Genomic DNA, 23,063 nt, shown 5'->3' with positions numbered 1-23,063 from the left:
AGTATTCCTTTTCGCTGGAAACCTTGTGGCACCTTTAAATAAACAAGCCCTGTGGCAGCTTCAAACACATTACAGTTGCTGAGTAGAATTGATTTTCTGGAAAGCATGCGCTATGAAGAACTACAATACCATACTGAAAGAGGAGGCGCCTCTGACACAGGGAGTGCTTTTAAAAACTGTGCAATTTGGGCAAAATGTTCCTCGCTTTCAGCAATAATTTCAAGGATTTTAATACATCAGGTTTAAGGAGGACAACAATGATGCCATAGCTGCTGCTGTTTATAATTAACAAAAAGACTATGCTGAATTTCATGAATGTACACCTCAACACTATTTGCATAATGTTAGTTCTTACTAACCTGTTATCTAAGATGTCTGCTCAAAGTCTTTGCAAATACAATTAGAAGGAAGCAATTGTGAAATGGGAATCGTTGAACAATATAAAAATCTACCACAGTATTACCTCAGTGGCTCTAGCTACTCAGCAACCATATTTGCCTTGAAATAGCTGGAAATGTTAAGCTTATGGCAAATAAAAGCCTTGGTCAAATACTCTCATGTGCAAATAGTGGATTCATTATGGCTTATTGAAAGCATTAAGCGGGTGAGGAAATTCTCCAATGCACTGCTAAATGACTTGAACTTTTCAAAGTCACGGTTTGTAAAGGGGGTCTGGGAAGGGAAGATTTGATTTGGTGATTGAAATCACTAGAATGGGCTTTCAAAGCAAGGGAAGAGTAGGTGTGTTTGAGGCTAAACTGAAAGGATTTTCATAGCTGCATGAGCAGGACCTGAGGGTAAAACTCTGCAGAGTGGATTGTCACTGGATGTCTTAGTGCACCTAAAATTGTAAAAGGTATTAAGAGAGGCAATTTTGTGATAACACTGGGAGGTGTCCATCTTTTTGCTTTTCATGACCGACTTTAATTGAGCTGCTCCATCTTTTTCCTCCAACTCTTTGTCCTCTTTTTTTCTTCTCTTGCTTGCTTTCTACTGTTTGCTCACACAAATGAAAATACACAAGAAAACTATGACTGCACTGCGGTCAGGAAAATGAAGACCATATGAGTGCAATGAATTGTTCCAATGTCCCCCTCCCACTCCTTTTGTTGGTGGGCCATGGGAACCGGACAAACAATGGGAATGATCGGAGGGATAGCGTGCTGCACAGAGGAGGACAGCAAACAGAAAGAAGGAAATCATGTCCTGAAGGAGATGGAAAAAAAGTGAATATGCACAGATAGAGAGGAGACTGTGGTCAAGTTGCAGAAACAGTAAGATGAAGATTTGAGGCTTGCCATGCAGCTGAAGGCTAAGGTGGAGAGAAATTTGGTTTTTGTAGCTGAAAACCTTAAAAAACTTACATGCACAAACACACACACATGCTATATTTTATCAAAACATCATGTCTAATAGCAATGATCAATATTTCTCTCTTTGCCGAGTCCAGTGATACAGATTTTCACATCAGCGATGCTCTCTGTTGTCATTAAATGCTAACTGCTACTTAGCTCTGTCCTGGGCTTTGCTTCATTAGCATTCACATAGGCATCATGAATATATGGGTTAATCAATGCACACTCTCCTAGGCTGTCAGCTGCAATCGGACCATATGCAGAGCCACTCAAGCTTAAAGGTGAACAGTTGTTGAACCCTTATGTTACTGAGTGCCCTGTGTCATCATCCAGATTCAAGCCTGCAAGCGTCCTCTCTGAAATCTGCTCCAAAGTCTGCTTTCCTGACAATGAATATATATTTTCTTTAGATCTAGTCTTGAATATGTTATTCTTCAACCTGTCTTTAAGGCACATAAGATGTTGGGCTAAACTTTAATTATTCATGAAAAAATATGCTTTACTTTATATTAAATGTTTCATTTAGTCCAACAAATGACTTTTCAGTATAGTAACAGAGATTTACAGAAGAAAAAATGTACTGACTGCGCTGCCATGTCTGGTTCAAAGTACCCCAGACGTAAAGGTCTTAAGGGACAGATGAAACCTTGTCAGCGTAGCAGATTGGGAATGATTCATTGAACAGATTGCTCCTTGCCTCCTAGGTAATCATCCATATGTTTAGGTTAACTGGGTATAGATCGGCCAGCAATACAAGACATGGACTATGTCTCCTGAATTTAGTCTGCCTTTAGCACATAAACAAAGACATTACATTTTTTTTAAACTGCTGTTAGAAAAGACATTTATATGCAAACATCCCCTTCATCTAAATCGCTGATCATAATCCATCCCATGTGTAAACAGTTAGTGGAGAAATGTTTTTTTTAGGTGATTTCCTCATACAAGGTCTGGCAACTTTACAACAGAGCCAACCAGGCTCGAGCCAAGTGACATCTTAGAAGTCATTTCTTGTTTTTTTTCGCTCTCACGGGATTAGGGTGTGCTTAAGATGCAAACCCATCCATGAGAAAAGGAGGCTGTTTTTGTTAAGCGCAGGCTCAGGTTGCATATCTATTTGGGGAAGCCAAACTAAGCTGTGTTGCTTATAACCACCACAGGTCCTGCAAGATAATTTAAGCAGGGCGGATATTGCTGCGATGGCTTACATATTTTCCAGTTAAATATATGTCCTTGTTATTTATGTAATGCTTGGAAGAGTGGATGAAATTAAAGCCACACCGAGGTCAAATAAATGTGTACTAAACACATATGTGTACAATTCTTAGTTCACATAGTAGAGACCACACAGGGAAGTCTACAGTTAAAGGTCTAAGAAGGTAAAAATCTGCACGTTAAATCTGCATCCCAAGAAAAACCCATTTAAACTTTGTTATACAGTGTATTTAAGGTAGATGAGATGCATTACTGCATATCAAAAAATGTGTCACCAAAAATTATTTTGGATTGGTAAAGTATGACTCTCACATGACCACAAAAGCTGGGCAGTTTATTAGGTACAACCGTTATGGCAGGAGTATTTTAGAAACTGATGATTTAGTAGGATTTTAATGCACCACCTTGTCTGTAGAGAAGGGACAGAAAAGGAGAAAATACCCAGTGAGGAACAGGTTTGTCTATGAAAATGCCTTGTTGATGTCAGAGGTCATAGTATCTTAAATAACCACTCATTACATCCAAAGTCTGTGGAATACCATTCCTGAAACCACAACACACTGAACCTTGAAGAATATGGGCGACAGCAGCTGGAGACCACACTGGGTGCCGCTCATGCCTGATAAGGAAAAAACAGGAAACTGAGGCTACATTTTGCACAAACTCTCCAAACCTGAATAAAAACAGATTTGACAAATATTGCCTGGTCTGATAAGTCTCTACTTCAGCTGTAACTGTAGGGTCATAATATGACATGAATAAGCATATAACCATGGAGCCATCCTGCCTTCTATCAACATTTTAGTTGGTGGTATTTGTTGGCACCATTTGGGCACCATTATAACCAATTAAACATTATGTAAACATCACAGTCTATTACAGCAAAGCTGCTGACCATGTCATCATCTTTTTATGACCACAATGCACCCTGCCTCTGGTGGCTATTCCCAACAGGATAATCCACCATTTGACAGAGCTCAAATCATGTCAAGCTGGTTTTATGAGCATGACAATGAGTTTACTGTAATCCAATGGCCTCCACAGTTACCAGATCTCAATAGAGCACTTTTGAGATTACTTGAAGATTCACTTAATGCAGGGGTGCCCCAAGCCCAGATAAACCTCTGAATGCATCCCTTCTCCAACATACCTATATCAAATGGCTGAATTTCCGCATCAGAAATTATTTTAGCTCTGCAGATGCTTGGTAACCACATAGATATAGAGACTCTATATATATCTCCATACCTCTGGGTAACCAGCCATTGATTTAATTCAGATGTTTCAGAGAAGGGAAGCATCTAAAAGAAGGGCTGACAAATCTACAGCAACTTTATGATGATGAGGAATGTTCCTGGCACTTTATTGCAGTTCTGAAGGGAACAGGGTGTCTGATCTGGTACCAACAATGTATACATAATAAAGTGTCCAGTAAGGGTATACTCACATAAATCAGTCAAATTTCCAGATTATCTAACAGCTAGACAGTAATTATGATAGGACTGTCTGCCTACAAAGTTTTTAAAATTTAGAAAACTAGCTGAAATGAGACCTTTCCTAGTTGCAGAGTGCAGTTTGGTGATCCCAGTCACTTTGGGACTGGGGTCTTCCGAGGCTTCAGATGGGAGGAGAGGGCAGCCCTGTTTCCAGGGGTGGTCCAGTATGTCTCAGATTATTACAGTACATGTTTTTAAAGCAGTCAAACTACATTAACTACATTATTTTATTGTTTTTAAATCAGTTAGTCTCATAAATTCTAAATATCTGAAAATAAATAAATAAAAACAATTACTTTGCTTTGATTGATCTCCAATAGAAAAAGATATATTTCGAAGGTCTCACAATGTGCTTAAAATCCATGTAAACATTGACTAACACTTCAGTTAGAATTATATTTGATTCCTAAAACCAAGGATGTAATGTGTTATTTTTTTATTAGATTATATATATTCGCTGTTGACTAACAAAATAAAAGAAACAGACAATGAACAGCAACAAAAACACTACACTAAGTAATCTACATGCTAATTATGGAAAGAATAAGTTTTTAACCTGGCCAGGTGGGAGCCATTGTCCAGTCAAACAGAGCTCACAACGGTGGCAAATTTTACCACAATTGAAAAAGTTCTATTTGGTTTGCAAATAAGGTGATGATCTGGAGCAGGCTGTTGGGGCACAAAATGTGCAAAAATAATTGTGCAAACATTACACCTTAGTGAATTAAGACCAGCATGTATTGTTTCTTGTTTGGTCTGTTGATGGTCCATATAAGCCATCATGGTTACATTTTGCAATTACAAATTTTCTGAGTGCAACCAACAGGAGAATGATTTCTGTTATTTCAATTAATTTTTTGTTTGCAAGTCCTATCTTGTGTGTATGTGTGCAACTATGTGTGTCACCTTCAACAAGCAGGCTCATTATAAAACTAATTAAACCCGCCTTACTCTCATTATGAAGCTGTAGGGCTTAAGGAGAGATTGAGGAAATTGTCCTCCCAGAGGATGTCCACCTGGTCACCCCTGCTTTAGATGATAAAACCACGCATGAATGCACTGAAATCAAATAGCACGGATCAGCCATGATGGGTCAGTATTTGTCAGAGCTCATTTTAGCATCTCTAGCCCTCAGCCACTCTCATGATACTTTAGCCAAAGTGCAACAAAGCTCAATATATCTGTCCTCTTTGTGTGTGTGCTTTTTTTCTTAAACATAATTTCACTAGAGAAATGCTTACATTCTCTTGTGTGCTATTTATGAATAGACGAGTGTGGGAAAGCATAATGAAATCTGTGTATATTACTGTGTGGGACTTCCATTGAGGAGAAGAGAATCAAGAAGACCCCAATGGAGAACATTACATTGTGTTTGAAGATTCTTTTTCAACAACAATATACACATTGTAGACATAATAAACAATCCTGAAAAGACAGTGACCACTACATGATCTGGAAACAAAAGAATGTTCTGTCCCTATTGTATCTAGGCGGTGTTGCATGAGAAACTGAAGCCATGTCCTTGGGTTACTCCTATCTACCCTCCTTTCAATGTAAAATAAAACACGCCCCTTTTAGCAAGCATATTCCACTGTTGGTTTTTCATTTCTGGCTGCCTAAGCTCACTGATGGCGAGGCACAGCTGCCTGGAAGGTGGAGCTATGATTGATTGATGAAGTTTTGGTGCCTGAGGGATCCAATCATGTAATCAGTTAGTATTGATTGACTGTCCCCACTGAGAGAATGCTGAGGCTCTGACACATTGTGCGAGCTAGACCTGGCAAACGCTCAAAATCATCTGCAGTCAAATTTGATTTGGGTGGCGGGGCCACGTGCTTGGATTCATGCTGGAAAGATGTGGCATAATCACGCTGCAGCCATTCGAGAACACTTCCACAATGCTCTGCTCCAGGTCTTCATGATCTTGCATTTCTTTTAATTATTATGATTGGGAAATTAATTCCACTTTACTATAATTGCATCACACAGAAAATGATCCAATTTCCACAGAATTTTAATGGGGCTTCAGCTTGGGTTGCTTTGCAAAGGTTTTTTGTTTTTTTTGCTGTGGTTTGCTTTTATTCAGACTTTGCTTCCTTGTTTCACAATTGTGATTTTTACTCAGTGTGTCAAGTTATCCTAAATGCATGATGTGCTTTACATTGTTCCTGCAGTGACAAAGATAGGCCTTATGATTGCAAATACATGTATTTTTCTGGAATAGAAAAATAAGAATCGTCTTAAAGACGTGGAGACCAGATGAAAAGCTAAAAAACTTTCATTATGTAGAGAGTAGTATGTACATGTAGTTGTACAAAAACAAGCTTCTGCATCAGTGAGAGACTTTGAACACACCTGCTTATTCTTTTGCTTATCTGAAACAGCACACATTGTTTGTCAAAGAGGAAAAGAAAAGCGAAAACCTTTTACTGGTCGGTATCTGTTATGTTTGCCTTTTAAAAATAATTTGTTTAAAAGTCATAAATTTAGAAGGAACTGTTTGAGTGCAATCCAAATTGTATCAAAACATGGGGCAAACAAACATGTTTGGTTTTGAGAGCTGATGAAAATATAAGCATTAATTTCATCTCTAAGAATCCAGTCCTGTGATGTTTCAGCAAAATGTTAGTTTATAATGAAGACTGGTAGACACACCACTGTGTGACTACATAAAAGAAGCTTAAAGCAGCTAAAGGGCTATTGATACATTTGTGAGTTTAAACTATGCTGTGGCTTGAAACCTTGAATTATAATCTGCACACGACTTGGTCTGCAGGTCTACCTTTAATGTGGCATTGTAGATGCGTGGAAAAACGTTATAGTTTGCGTTTCTTGTTTTTTGTTTGCATAATCTGTGTCATCTAGTGTGTTGGAGATTAATCCTGACGAATGATTGTCAAAAGTGTTCAGTTTACGCAGATGTATTTTTTGAGGTGCATGCGATCAACCAAAGAAAACTCTGTTAACCCTTCATGAGTGGTGAAAATTGCACAAATTAGTTGCAAACATGCTCAGAAACCATACATTAGCTTTAAAGAAATTCTTTGAGAGTTGAAATAAAGTGGAAATTTGAAAAATAGCTTTATTTTTTACCTCTTTACTGCGGTCTACAGAATATATGATTGAGTTCAAATTAATGTGCTAAACTACTTAAATCTCATTTACACTAATCATTGGAACACATCTAGAAGTCTTAGTAATCATGAGATTTCATTGTGCCCACCACAGATTCAAGGTTCCTTGTTCCAAATGCAGCAAAGCCCCACCAAAATGAAATTGATATCCACTCTATTTTTCCATAGTAGGTGTGATGTTCTTTTCTATAAAAACTTCATTATTTCCTCTTTTTCCTTTTAAAGTTTCTTAAATTGGAATTTTTGGAATAATATAAATTAACTGGAATATGAAGGTATTTTGAACAAACTATCATGTCCATACATAAATATAAACAACATCTTGAGACATGCCGACATCTATGCAAGTAAAACCTTTTAATATTTTAATATATTTATTAAACAATTAGTTCTTTATTAGCATTAAACAACAAAAACCTGAATGTTTCTTAAAGTATTACTCATCTCCCAACCCCAACAATTAAGAAATGAAATAAAAATAGCCCCAGCTCTCTTTATAGAAGTTCCACTCAACATTTAAATTAAAAAAACGTCTTCTCTCAAACTTCTCAAGCCTTGCCACTAAGTCTTATACCTGGCCACCATCCACACTCTCCAGTAGAAATGTGGCCTAAATTGTCCAGGGTTCTGTAAATCATCTGTGCATGTGATAGAGAAATGCACAATGCATGTAAAAGGCATGGTTTCAATACCTCTGCAATAAGCACTTTGCTATTTGCATGCGATTGAGAAATAGATTACCTTTAAGTGTATTTGTGAAAAATCTGGTTGTTTTAGTCAAATGTATGATAAATATAAATATCTCCCAACTATATATAAAATTCCTTTTAGGGGTCAACCTTCAATATTTTATATTATATTTGTATTATATTTGACATCTGTACTGGCCGATATTTTATTTACAGCTGAGCAGCCATGATCGGAAGAGTCTATTTGTTAATAAAGAAAGAAAGGTTTGAGATTCAAATTGTTAAAAAATGTCATACATTCTCAAAGCAAAACAGGCAGTTTAAATTTAGTGATCCATGCTTTTTTGTTTTCCTGGTCCTTATAAAGCAAAAAATAAATATATACATGCATGCAGCATGGCACTAAGTATCTCTTTGTTTCTGCTTGTTGACGTCTCTTCAGATCAGGGTGGACGGAGCTGTGGAGGGAGGAGTGCTGTATGAGACGCTGACTGTAATGAAGGACAGCAGCCCAATCCTCCGGGACATGGCCTTCTCCCTGGACAGGAACTCTCTGTACGTCATGTCTGACTATCAGGTGAGGAAAAGCCCTGATTTTTGGTGCTGCTGTCAGGAGATCCGCTGAGCTGGGTAGGGTTGTAGGGAGTGGTGAAAGCCTGAAATCTGAAGGATGCCTGCGGGTTCAAGTCACTTTGTGAACGAACCTTCAGCATACGGATGTGCCCTTGAGCGAGATGCTGAATGTGTAGCATGGAAATTTGGAGTTGAAACTTTTATTTGATGTGAAATTATTTTTGGTCATCAACTTTTTTTAGTGTTGAGACAGAAAAACTAATAAAATACACATTTGCTTATGCACAAAAAGAAGTAATTCTACTTTTTGAGGGATTTGTTTGGATTGAACTTATCAGGATGCTGCATGTAAAAATGTTTGCTTTGTAAATAATAATTCCTGCTGGACAAGTATTTACAGTTTAAAAATTAGCAGCTACAAACCTTCAAATGAAAAGGAGTAATAAATGACTAATGCATTTTATTTAACGCAACCACAAGATCATGGCTTATCGCCAAAACACAGAGAGGAAATTCAAATTCACGTCTACAGAAAGGATTGTTAAATATGTAGGCTGTGTGTGAGGGGATGGACTGCTGTTCTAATTACTTATCCAAGCGAATCAATTTACGCCGTGTGCATCTTTTGTAAGCGTCCTGACACACAAACTGTGGAAAGCCACTGAAGGTTTTTTTTCTGGGTGAATGTGCCCCCCTATTGCGTTCTTCACTTGGCCCACCATCAGAGAGGCAAACAGTTGTTGTTGGATGATATTCTCTGCACTCATTGCAGATGAGAGAGAACATTGGTAATTACTTTCAACTCCCATCAAGTGATTATTTTGGCGCGATGGCCTGCCACTGTGAAATGGGATTAGGTTTCACTGTGGCCAGAAAAAGCAACATATCACTGTTCTCTGGAATCTACCGAGGCAGAGTCACAGGACGAGCCAAAGGGCATCGAGGAGCAGTCTCACCAGTGCTGCTTATTACAAAGGGGCTCAAACTCTCTTCAAGAGCATGAAAATGAACTTTAGAAACCACCTATCTTTAAAAGTATGACGTTCAGGGGAACAAGGGATGTCATCAAGGAAGCATGGCAGAAGATAAAAACAGTACTGTGTTGAGTACTATTTTCTAAAGCAAATCAAGGCACTTCTTGTGTTTGTGATTGACTGGAAGAGACACAGTATCACTTATTGATGAGCTCTGGTTGTTCAAGGAGAGACACAAGCTTCCTTCAAGGAGATTGCCAGTTACTCTCTCCCCTCAGATCTCCCTCAGTGTTGGATAATAACCAAGCAAGATACCAAAAACCCAGCTTGATTGAGCTTTTTCTCTCAATATTAGAACAGCTTTGGCTTTGTAGCCCTCTCAAGCTTTGAGGAGAGTAAAGCCTTTCTCTGTTTTCTCCATCTCCATCTCTGCCGAGTTCTCACTGAAAGACTTTTCCGCGGCTCTGGTAAGGAATCCCTCCAAGAGACAGAGCGTCACTCACAGATTCCCCACATTTCCAGTGGATCCCAGTTATGAGAGATTTTGGTAGAAGCCACACAATGCAGCCATGATGAGGAATGACAAATGAGGCACAGAAAGATTTGGCTGAGATCAGCCAACCCATCTAGAATGACAATGAGCCCCTCTGTCTACAGCCTGGTTGAAACACGCAGGGTTAGCATGTTGATAAAGAGTGGGGCAAAAAAACGGGCAAATTGGAGGGCAAACATTTATTTGTGGATATACGTGTTTTTCTCAAAGACCATTTTTTTTTCACTTAGTTTAGTTGAGTTTAATCATTTTTAAGAACAGTAGCACTTAGAATCCAAACACACGACTCTCGGACTTTTATTCATCCGTCTGTGAAATGATGGTGAAAGCTTTTCACTTTCGAGTAAACGGAATGTTGCTGCAAGGTTTTTCCAGGGAAATATCTCAGAGTATCAGTCAGTAAAATGCTGAATCATTGCTTGAAATCCTCACCATGCACATGTTTGTTTCTCTACCCATTTCTCTTCTATTACCTGTTTGACCTTTTTTATTTGCTGTATTTCCACAGTTTCTGCCAGATGAACTGTGTAAAATATCAAAACTGTGTTTCTAAACTGAATGAAATTCAAGACTCTTCATTTAATCTTGACAACATTTTTGTGATGTATGACACAATGTGGCTGGGTTCCTAAATGTTTCCTTCATACCATACCACTATGCAACTTTGACTGATAGAAGAGGGTAGAAGACATCTGTCTAAGGGTGTTTTCACACCTGCCACATTAGTTCTACTTTATATGGACCACAATTTGTTTTCTTCCTTGGTCTTTCGGAGCCTTCCTTTTGTGCAGGTGTGAATATACTCAAACGAACTCTGGTTCAGACCAAACAACTGGACTGAGACCCACTTTTTGAGGTGGTCTCTGTCCACTTTTAAACAGACTCTGATGCGGTTTGTTTCCGGTGTGAATACGAACCGCCTACGACCCGACCCAACTTTTTGGACTTAACAAGTCATATCTGATCCTTTTGGCTGAAAATCCTTTCGGCAAATTGTCTCCATCGGCTTACTGTATGATTCGCCGACACAATCCCAAATTTAGAAATAGAACTTCGCAAAGCTTGCATTGAATGAGCTGCTTTTGACACTCAAAAGAGCAGAGCAGAAATTCATCAAGCATTACTTCCATGATAGTTTACCTCCATTTCTGGGTCTGTGCTCTGTCCTGCCCTAATCATTTCTGTCCAATGGGAGCAATGACTATCACACACGGCATTGTTTAAAGTATAGTTCACTTGCAAAAAGTAAAATGTGAAAGCAAACTGCACCAAACAAAAAAAAAAGTAAGTCAGCTTTTGGTCCAGACCAAACAAGTGGACCAAAGTACTTTCCAGGTGTGAATACACCCTAAATATTCATTTAAACTTCTTCATTGCTATTCCTAATGACAAGTTTGTCACACAATTTCACCTTTCACCAGTTAGCCTCTTAAAACCTTCAGCTACACTTCATTTTTTGTTTGTGACATCACAGTCTCTTGCTGCTTAGTTTACCGGCTTGTGGTCTGTTTATTTTTTCACATTTTACAATTTCACCATCTCTTGTTTGTTTATGGTTTCTAGGATTTCTGTTCTTTGCAGTAGTTCTTGGATTCGTTTTTAGAGCAATGTCATATCTGTAAAAGTCAACCATAAGCAATGGTTGGCCCATAAAATAAATAATAATTGTAATATCTCACTAGGTAAAAGTGTTAGTGCATATAGGGTTTATGGACAATAACTAAATTTCAGATAAATATCTAACTATTTATCTTCCAGACTAAATCAAAACAACATTTTTTTTTGTAAAGCATTAGTTAAAAAAACGTTATATACATTTGTTCAGAAAATAACCAGAGCAGTATTTTTGGTACTTTATAGCAGAGGAAAAAGAATGACAGTTGTTTCTATACTGATGAACCATACTCTGGATGATTTCTGGTCACAACAAGTCACCTGCTGACAGGGTGAGGAACTATGTGGGAATACCAGGTTGTCCCACCATGGTCTGGCAATGATAAAACAAATCCTTTAAAAAATGGTGCCCCCCATCACCACCAAAATGTAATCATCTGTTCCTTGTCCTAATACGCACCTTGTCTGAAAACGTCATCAAAATCTGTTCATAACTTTTTGAGTTATTTTGCAAATAGACAGAGGGACATATAAATACATAACCTCCTTGGCGGAGGTAACAGCAATGCAAAAGTTTTCACACTCTTTAAACTTTTTCTGACTTTATTGCATTAGAAACACAAACTTTAATGTACTTTTGTGGGGTGTTAAATGACAGAGTAAAACAGTGCATAATAATTGATCCCTGTTTGCTACCCCTAAATAAACCCAGTTCCAACAATAGCCTTCAAAAGTCACCAATGTGTCAATACTACTGCTCTGCAGGGCCCCGGTTTAGTTAGCAGTAAGGGGGTGATGTTCCGTATTTTTTCAAATTTGCTCCTCCATTTCACAACACAATCTTTCCCCATGGTGACACATTATGATGGTAGCATTATGCAGTGGGGATATTTTTTTTCAGCAGGAAGAGGGACTCTAGACTGAGTTGATGGAAAGATGAATGCAGCTAAAAATGGCTTCAATTGTGAACAAAAAAAAAAAAAAAGCTTTTCAAAGTCAGATCTACCCTTGTGTGTGTTAATGTTTTCACAGGGAACCACAATGGCACATCTGTTTTCAGATGGTTGTTAATACCTGAACTATGCACCTCTCTAGATCTGTGCATGGCCACCAGTGTGTGTCCTGGCCATTAGATGGGTTAATTCACATGTAAAATCACTCAGCGCCTAATGGTGTGGTAACAATGACGACCCATTCTTGTTTTCTTATGACACTGGTGTGGCAGCCTAGTGTTTGCTGTTTCTAATCCTACCATTGACAAATGTATAGTGTATTTACCTACACATTCTATTAAAATCACATCATTTATGTAAAAATCAGGTTCAGACTTGTATTTAAAATAGTCAGTTCAGTCAGACCTCCCTTTTTGATAGTCCAGATAAAATCACATTGCCAGATTTCCTGTCAAATTGGAGAATACATACAATATTTTATTCTTTGGTATTTTCTTAATTTTATTTCCCCAAGGTTCCTTGATTTGAATATTATATTGAGAAACAACAGGCTTATTAGTGCAGTTGACAGGAAAGCTCTGACAGTGAACAATAACAATTTCACACCCTGACATTATTCATTTTTCTTTTTTGTGACCCTTTTTTATGAAGTTTCCGTCTCCGACTACACTTCTCTGTTATTAAATAGTATATGCAATTACAACACTATTATTAACCGTAATAATTTTATTCCAAATTTCTGGCCAGTTTCTGTTGCCCTTTCCTGTCTCAGTTCTGCTGCTATTATTTGAGCAGTTTTAGTGTGAGTCATCTCACTTATTTTGAGGCCTAGTAAATGCCTGTGCTAAGGTGAACATTTAGACACCCCAACTCTTTTGCCACATAAGTGTTAGAGCAGTGGTCCCACCAGGGAAGGGGTATGGGTGGGCACAGCCATAGAACCGTGTTTATAAAACACTGTATGAGCATCTATTTGTGTTTATTTAGTAGTTTTCACGATGCTGGAAAGTGTTTTGGAGATAGAAGAATTATCCTGGATGCTCTTAAATAGTAAAAATAAATATATGCACCATTAAAAACTCTTTACTGTGATTTTTTGATATGAAGGGCTTGTATATGTTGGCTGGGAAACTTGAGATACTGTTTTCTAGTCAGTCTGAAATATACATTTGTAGAAACAAAACAAAAGACAAATTATCTGTGTCTATATATTTTTTGTAATTACTATTAATAGTACAACATCTCAGCATTTTTCAAAGTCAGCCTTTGGTTATGATACTGGTGTGCCACCCTGAGATTTTTAATGGCCCCATGTGCCCCCCCTCCAGTGAAATATTTCTGGGACACCACTGTCTTAAGAGTTGCTGATTATAGTTTCCAACATCAAGCTCTTAGCAGTGACCACTGCTGCTGACCTTTGTTTAATAAATCCAATAATTCAAAGCAGTTTCGCAATTGTTTGAAGATTCTTATTAACTGGATTAGATAGAATGAGCTTAACTAGGTTAATTTCAAGCAACATATAGAACAGAACTCAGCTCCTGATGCTTAAGCAAAAAAGAAATTATCCTTCAGAAAAAGATTCTAATTTTACTAGTATATAATTTTACTAATATATTTAAATAGTTTTTTTTAAATCACATTTAGTTTCCGCAATTGTAGTTTTTACTCTTTTTTAACTATGATTTAAATAACAGGGATGCCTATCATTCATGCACACGCAGAACGCAGCTTCAGTCGGGCTGAAAAACTTTGCTAATGGGATCTTAAGAAGAGACTAAGTATTAACAGACTGTTCTAAGTTTCTGGCACACGTTGGTTGTTTGCTAAGCTTCAGGCTTCCAACGTCTGTTTAAGAAAACAGCCAAAATGTGATCCTCCATCTGTACATCTGAACAAACCCATTAGACAAGCAGTGCATTTGTCTGTAGGAGATAAAGTCAGAGTTTGTTGGTTCTCTTTCTGTGACGCAAATTTTACCTTTATTTTGCACCATTTCCTTTTCTACCAGTCTTGCAACCCTGATCTCACCTTACAGCAAGATTATCACTTATGTTACCTTTTCATTCAACAGCTTCAGTATTGAAAAAAAATAGGCTTATATTTCCTTAACTTCAAAGTGTTGTTTCTCTGTGTCACATTCATGAAACTGCTTTTTTACTGCCATCCCTTTAATTGCCATGTTTGTTAAGCTGTACTATAAATTAGCAGAAAAGATTAACTCCATCACCTCCTGACATTTTACAAAAGTTTTAAAAGATACCGGGTCTTTATAAGGTGTTAATGTTAGGTAAATGTATCATCGGTGTATTGAAAAGTGTCGAAGCATTTTGCGACTCCTAACTGTACACCATTATTTAGTAGCATGTTGAACATCTCTAGTGGCAGAAACTCCAATCATGTCCTTCCACCGCCGTGCTTAAATGTTGATTTGCTGTTGGTTTTCTCAAGACAGGAAGAGAAGCTGAAGCCTGCGGTTTGTACTTAGGTGTGGTGCTATGTTTTTTAAGAGAGTTAAGGCTTTCCTCCTGTAATTCTATCTAGGTCCCTTGTATCGAGGTCCTTATTGTTTGTTACAGTTACCAGGTTATCTGAGGGTTGTTGAGGCTGATCTACTGTAATTCCCAGATGTCACTGTGAACATTTTGAGATTTGTTATTCTAGGAAAATATTTTGGCTGTCAAAAATACTTGAATGGCCTTGCAGGGCTTCACAAATAATTGTAGAGCAATAGCCGTTCCCTGAAGAGCCTATAATTGATTGACATTAGGTTAACGTGCACATACTGATGCAACATACCTTCTTAATTGTTATGGAGGCTAAAGCATTGTTTTTAATTTTGTATGCAATGATTCTCCATTTTGGCCAGGTTTCTGTGAAATAATTAATTACACCATGGTTTATTATTATTATATTTACATACATTTAAGAGCTGTGCACAACCAGATATCACACAAAATTTCAGGTTTTTAAGTATGCTAGGTGTTGGGTGTGCTTACTTTTTTTAGCATTACTGTATTATGTGTTAAATTACTGTATTAAAACATTCATCTTTACAAGTTCTGTGTTAATATAATTTATTTCATTCTGAGACATAATCTAAAAACGGTTCCCATCTTGTTGGGTCCTGACATGACCTGAAATACTCACCTGTCACATGATACTGACATGTTATTTTAAAGGATTTCCCAAATCAGACTGAGGGTACAGGATGTCAGCATTCCAGAGCTCTAAATGCCAGTACGTTCATCTGGCCTCGTTTAAGAACTTCGAGTTAATCTGGATGAAAGGATAAAGTGGCGGCAAATTGTGTAGATCATAAGGTCACACATTACTTTCAGGATGTTCCAGATGTTGTGAGTAATAATTGTTTCATTCAAAAAGCTACAAAATTAAATGTAACGCTGTGCTTATTCAGCTCTGTTGTGATTGGTACTGCTGACAGGCATTTAACAAGAAACGGACTGAAACTAATTATTTTTCTTTCTGTATTTGCGTAGAATGATCGATTTTCTTCTGGAAAAAGTATCTAACAAAAGTTAAATAAATTTTTAATATTTTGTGTAGTCATGAATGATTTACAATGCATTTACATAAATAGATACAGTATATTAAATATTAATGAAGGGTGAATTTATTGAACTGCAAAAAGGAAAAGACAACAGCGCACATATACATTCTGCTGTGTGTTGGAAATACTGCCGCCATTATAAAAAACAATTATACCCCCTTTTAATTAGGGCTAATGTTTTGAGCATTTAAACATACTGTATGTTGGTTATTTACAATACTGTTAAGCTTTTACACCACCTCTAATTTATTTAGATTTTCCTTCTCAGAGGCCATATTTTCTTCTAATCTTTTAAAGGAGTCTTGTTAAATCTTCAATTTAAATTTTCTAAAGGCTTTTCAATGTTTTTTTTTAAACCTCGGCTCCTTTTTCACCTATTATTTACCAGTCCATGATCCTCACATTGATACTATATTGTATATTTGTTCATTCTTTAAACTACCACAATAACCCATATTTCAAGGTTTATATTAAACAAATCCCCAAATTCTACCTTGTTGGTGTTTAAATGCTATTTTATGCTAAACAGATTGTTTTAATTTCCCTTTTTTTCACAGATTTGGGTAAAGAAAAGTGTCAGGTAAAAACTAGTTCATAAAAACAGTTTTTTTTCCTCCCTATGGTTTAATAGCCTTTTAATAGCTAAATCACTCAGTAATAAGAGTTAGGTTGCCTAAAGTGAAGCTCTGTCTGGAAATTAGGATGCATGGTGAAAAATGGAAGAATTTACTTTTTTGAAAACGAACTGAACATCGTCTCTGGTGGTATCGAGAAGACAGTGCGCTCCCTGTACAACTCGCATGTTTAACAGCAATTTAGATTAAAACAGCCGCTGTTTTTTTTCCACCATGATAGTACTTGTTCTAATTACCATTTCTTTGATATGGTTCTTAAATAAACAAAAATAGAGGTTTTTTTTCCCTCACACTGATATTATTACTGCAATATGGCAACTGAAAAATGCATGTATCTACTGAATTCTGACTGAAATGAAGCTGTCTTTAAGTATTGGTTTGTGCTATCTTGCACATTTATTTACAGACCTTTTTTGTGGATTACTTTCAGAACAGGCCGTTTTGCAAGTCTAAAGAGGGACTATGGATAAATGTATCATTGACTCATGTCTAATTGAGGTCAAACTGTAGCTTCACTGTTGAAATCATGTCTGTGGCTCAGTGGATAGACTTCTATAACCTGAAGTTGATTTTGAGTTGTGCGCCAACAATTTTGAATTATATTACAAGGCCCCTATGAGCTTCTGCTCATTCCTTTTCTTCTCCTCATTAAAACACACTGCATGACAGGTATATTTTGCATGCAAACTGAAAGCAATTTGTAGATGTTTGCACTTCTCCCAGGCTAGTATCCTCATTCCAGCGGGAAACCTGGAGCACACTGATTTCCATGTGTAAAGAGGCTGCACCAGGTGTGGAATTTATAGACATCAAGAGCATGGATTGTTTGTTGCACCTCCTTGGTAAGATCCTTCTAGCTGAAGCCATAGCAGCTGATGGTTCTGACATGCATTGCAGCCAAGGTGCCAAGAGTATAATAATAATTTACTTGGTTTGCACAGTCTGAGGCTTTAGCCTGGGTATGAGTCCATCATAGGCAGTCCTGCTTAACATTCACATATTAGCAATCCATGCAGATGTCCACCAGCCTGAAATCATGAATAAGTTACTAATGTTGCGACCACGCTCTCCCATGCCTCACCCTGGACCCTGAAATACTGCCAACATCATAATAAACCACCACTACCTTTCTATTAAGGTTTGTGTGAGTTAAAAACATTCTGAGAACTTTCTTTTACTATGCCCAAGATGTCTGCTTCAAAAACCTGCACACACTCCACATTCTGGCTGTTTTTATAAAGTTAGAGTGTGATCTTAATCTTTCTGAACCAGGCCTAATGAGGCATTTGATCATTTTGGATTCAGTTCAGTAAGCTATTGCTCAAGACAGATCCACTAAACAAATAATACGTGACGTGCAGAGTAAGCATTACATTTTATTCTTTGTAAGCTACCAGAAAGCAAACCCATTGCTCTCCCCCTATAAAGGTCATGCTGTCTACAGTCCACAGACCAGCAATGTTAGTTTGGATGAGCTCTGAACCACAATCCTTCATGGATTACAACCCTCGGCCCCTCCCACACTGCAAAATCATTTTGCTAATGGAACGCCACGAATGGGTTCTGAACTGCTGTTCAAAAAAAAGAACAATTATTTGTAGGGAGGAACAGATAATCCATTTTGCCTACACAGACCTGAGAGAGCACCCACTTATGCTATCAAGTGCACCGGAGACACTCTAATCCATAATCCACTCTTCATTTCTGATTGCTTACATCAGGAAATTGCTTGCATCATATGTACAGACCTGGAATAATAACCAAGTAGAAACCAGGCATGCTTAGACTGCTGCTCCAAATGGCTTGGTATGCAGGGGTGGTGTAACAGCAGCAACTTTTAGCAGTTAATGGAGAGCTAATGCTTTGCCAGACACTTATGTAAGTGTGTGGCTGTCTATCTACAGTATATGAATGTGTTCTTGTTTGTGTATGTTGAAACATAGTTAAAAGATAAAAGAAAAATAACACATTAGGTTTTGTTCAGGTTGTTTTTCCATGTAGTAGAATACACAAAAAGGGTTGTAAAATTTAGTTGCAGCAATGCTTTGTTGGCAGATGTTTGAGACATCTGTCAAAGGATGTTAAAATATGTCTGGAAATACTGTACTAGAAGATTAAACATGAATGGAACAGATAATTTCATTATTATTATTTGTATTTTCAATATTCTGCTGCTTTCTTATACATGTAGGTAAAATGGCACTATGCTCAGTATAGTTGCATACATATAAACACAGTCTTGCCAAAGTATTCCTACCCCTGAACATCTTTCCATTTTGTCATGTTAAAGCCACAACTTACATATTTTTGGGGATTTTATTTATAATGAACAGCACAAAACAAGGCATAATTATGAAGTGGAAGGAAAACAATTCGTGGTTTTCAAGCTTTTCTATGAGTATAAATTAAAAAAAATGTGATGTATTCAGAGCAGCCACCCTATGAAGGTCTGTTGGAGAAAACCTGAGAACACAGCAGAGAGTTTTGGAGAAATTTAAAGCAAGGTTAGTAAATTTAAATAATGTCCCAGATTTTGGAAATCTCAAAGAGCACTATTTAATCTATTATTTGAAAAATATTATGGCACAACAGAAAACCTTCCTAGACATAGTCATCCACATGAACTAAAGAGGTTAGGTAGGGAGAGCAACAAACAGAGAAGCAGTCAAGTGGCCCAGCTTCTCCATCTTTGGTGGAGCTGCAGAGATCCACACTTCAGGTGTGAGAGTTGACAGAAAGACTATTAGTCTACAAAACTGGGCTTTCAGGAAGAGTGATCTTTTATCAGATTTTGCTTCTATGGAGAAAATGTTAACCTGTAAGAAAAATCAACAGAAGAGATTAGAATTTGTATGATCCCCAAAAATCAAAAACACTGCTCAGTGGTGTAGGGGTATGGGGCTTGTTCCCTCGGCATCAGAGGTTGAGGGGGTCCAGGGGTGCAAGCACCAGGGCTATTGTGGAGGTGGTGGGGAGGGGGATAGTTGGGCTGGGCATTTTGGTGCTGCCCTTCACTGGAAGTGGGTCTAGCATGAAGGTGTTGATGGTTGGGTGGATGTGCTGCAGCTGCTGGCTGAGGTGGTTAGGATGTAGTGTAAAATGTAAATAAAACAGAATACAATGATTTGCAAATCCTGTTCAACCTATATGCAATTGAATACACTATTAAGACCAGATATTTAATGTTCAAACTGATAAACTTTATTGGTTTTTGTTTTGCAAATATTCACTCATTTTGAATTTGATGCTTGCAACAGGTTCTAAAAAAGCAAAGACAGGCATGTTTACCACTGTGTTGTATCACTTTTCCTTTTAACAACACTCAATAAACGTTTGGTATCTGAGGACACTAATTATTGAAACTTTGTAGATGGAATTTGTCTTTCCCATTCTTGCTTGATGTATAACTTCAGTTGCTAAATAGTCTGGGGTCGTATTTTGCGCTTCAGAATGCCACACACATTTTCAATAGCACACTCAGCATATGTTTGCAGTGAACATGTGCTGAATGAAATAAGCAGGGATGTGCCTGAAAAAGACGTTTGGAAATGTTGCTCGAAAACCTGTATGTACTTCTCAGCATTAATGGTGCCTTCACAGATGTGCAAGTTACCCATGCCATTGGTTTTAGTTTCATTACCTGATGAATTAATTATGAATTATCTGGTTCTGAGTTTTGTATTTATTTAAAAAAATTTTATAACCACAAAAGGTTAAAAATGGTATTTAAAAACAGAACTCTCTGTATTTAATTGTTTTTCTAAAATGTTTTACTTGCTCTCAGCTGTTGTTGACCTCCAAGGCTTTCTCTTCTCTTGTCATTCTTCTGTTTCAGGTGGTCCAGGTCCCTGTGGAGTCCTGTGAACAGTATGGTACGTGTGCTGAGTGCCTCAGCGCTGGTGATCCCCACTGCGGCTGGTGCGTGCTGTACAACATGTGAGTCTATTCCCTTTATTTCCTCATACCCCCACCAAAGCGGACGGATTAAAACTACAACGTCACTGTTTACCAAACTGCTTGCAGGGAAGCTGAGCGAGGTTAAGCCTGCAGTCCCATAAATGTGTGCAGTTTGATATAGCATTTTTATTATAGTATCTGGAGCTCCCCATTATCAACATCTGCCAGGACAATTGGAAAACCAGGGAAGTGGTTGCTGGACTTTGTGATCCCTCATAAATAGCGGCATTTAGGAAAACAGAAGCTGCATGATCTTCAGATTTCATTGTCTGCCAAATGAAAGGACAACGGGTGTTAATGGAGGAAAGAGGGATTAGCCTTGTAGCCACAGCCAGCGTAGCAGTTGCACTTTCTGCATACCCATGGAACATTTTGGACCTGACGGAGCAAGCTTTATTTTGTCCTTCTTAATTATCTGACCCCAGGTTAGCTTGCATAACACTTCAATATGGAGCAAAAGGGATTCAGAAGATTAAAAGCATGCATTTCTGCAACAGCCGCTGTGTTTGATGCTGACCTCAGTCGGGGATTTATCCCTGGCTCATCATTTCACGTCTGCATACCAGCTAGCAATATCTTAATGGTGATCAGCATTATTTAAATTATAGCTCTCAATATTATCAAACTCAAAGGATTGGGAGATTAAAAAAATTATGCTTTTTAAAATCAGAATTACCTCATTAAAAATCTGCTACTTTTTTCCAAAGCTAATTTTGTCTTCAAATCTCATTACACTCTTTATTTGAATTAAACTTATCTGTGAGTTAACAGGCTGCAGGTTCTCTCCAGTTCCAAACAAATCTCCCACACTGCAGAGTAAAACTACTTTGTTTTTCTGCCCTATTAAATTCAGATTGGGGTCTTTTTCAGCTCTCTGAATGACACTCACAGTGTCATGTTGACTGCTTTCAGCATTTCACTTTCCCACCCGTGTTGATTTGCACCAAAGCACCTTTCTAACGGAGTGGGTAGCGGGTGTCTGTGTACATGGAAAAGCCTGAAGGAAAAAAAAAAGAACAAATGGTTTGATCAGACAAAAACACAATGAATGAAAGAAACAAAAATAAAAGGGAATGAAAGACAGTCAGAGATGAAAGGTGCCTTTTTTCTTCGACACTTCAGCTGATGAGCGGTCAAAAGGTGATCTGTGCTCCATTTGCCTCAAGGAGCTGAGCCAGGAACAGCTGCCACCGTGTTTCTAATCCACCTTTATATTGAGCCATAATTACAGCGGAGGCCTTAGTGCTCAATGAGTTCTTTCAGGTGGTGCCATTCCCTCAGCTGCATCTGAGCCTGTGTTACTACTGTCTCCTTTCACTACGCATTCAAAGAAAGACATCACAGTTTACAGCTAGAATACTCCATGCGTTTGCGATTACAAGTCAACTTTACAGCTGATAGTCTGATCCTCTCCTTTTTAACAGTCTTTTTCTATCAGAACATGCAGTGATGAACCCTTCACAATTCTCCTTTCAAACACATAAGTATAACTGGAACAAAAGGTTTCTTAGAAACTAATCCCCATTTCTAAGACTGGACAAACTACTCGACATTTCCAGTATCCACTTGTAGTTTAACTGTATGTTCAGTGTGCTTTTGTCTCTTGTAAAAATCCTTGTGATGTCCTGCTGTGCTGCACATCCTTTCACTGATTACTTTTAATTGCATTTTAGGATTTAGGATTTAAAGCCTCTTGCTTTGTAATTTACTGTAAAAACAAGCAAAAAAATAAACTCTGATTAACATGCTTGCTTACTTGTGATGGTTAATTGGATTTTGATACTGATTTAAGTAAAACTGTTTATATACATCCATTGTTTTTTGCTTAAATGAGATCGGGCTGTGGGGATAAAAGATCCTGGAGGGAAACCCAAACATCCCTTTCCCTAGCCAACAATATCCAGCTTATTCTGGGGGATCCCAAGACGTCCCGGAGCTTGAAGGAATATATAGTCCCTCCTCCCGGCTTCTGAGTATGGCCCAGGGTAACCTCCAAATTAAGTAGTCCAGGAGGCATCCTGATCAGATATCCGAACCACCTCAGCTGACCTCTATTGATGTGGAGAACCTCCGGCTCTACTTCGAGAGGCACCCAGATGACAAAGTTATTGACCTTATTTCCGAGGTTTCTTTTTTTAATCATCATTCATATTTCGACAATAGGAGAGGGTCACATTGTAGACAGATCTGTAGATAAAGAGATTTACTTTTCGGTTGTACCTAGTCTTTCTTCACCATGACACATACCCTGAATTCATCCATCCACCTCCTGCTCCATCCTACTATTGCTCTCGACACCAAGATACTCCGCATGAGTCAGAGACTAACTCCCGACCCACAAGGC

The 23,063-nt window shown here is 37.9% G+C and overlaps 1 protein-coding gene across 2 annotated transcripts in view; it reads left to right on the top strand.

Moving 5' to 3' along the window:
• Positions 1–23,063, top strand: part of LOC124857321 (plexin-A2-like) — a 103,223-nt gene that overhangs the window by 28,142 nt on the left and 52,018 nt on the right. For both annotated transcript variants that reach the window (XR_007035568.1, XM_047348536.1), the window contains exons 4-5: positions 8,332–8,466; positions 20,598–20,698. Coding sequence is in view for 1 of the 2 variants with exons in the window: in XM_047348536.1 (XP_047204492.1) it covers positions 8,332–8,466; positions 20,598–20,698 (236 nt within the window). In the remaining variant the exon portion in view is untranslated. The remainder of the gene's footprint in view (positions 1–8,331; positions 8,467–20,597; positions 20,699–23,063) is intronic.

Source organism: Girardinichthys multiradiatus, chromosome 20, assembly GCF_021462225.1.
Source record: "Girardinichthys multiradiatus isolate DD_20200921_A chromosome 20, DD_fGirMul_XY1, whole genome shotgun sequence".
NCBI lineage: Eukaryota > Metazoa > Chordata > Actinopteri > Cyprinodontiformes > Goodeidae > Girardinichthys > Girardinichthys multiradiatus.
This window is presented reverse-complemented; position numbering and strand designations above follow the sequence as displayed.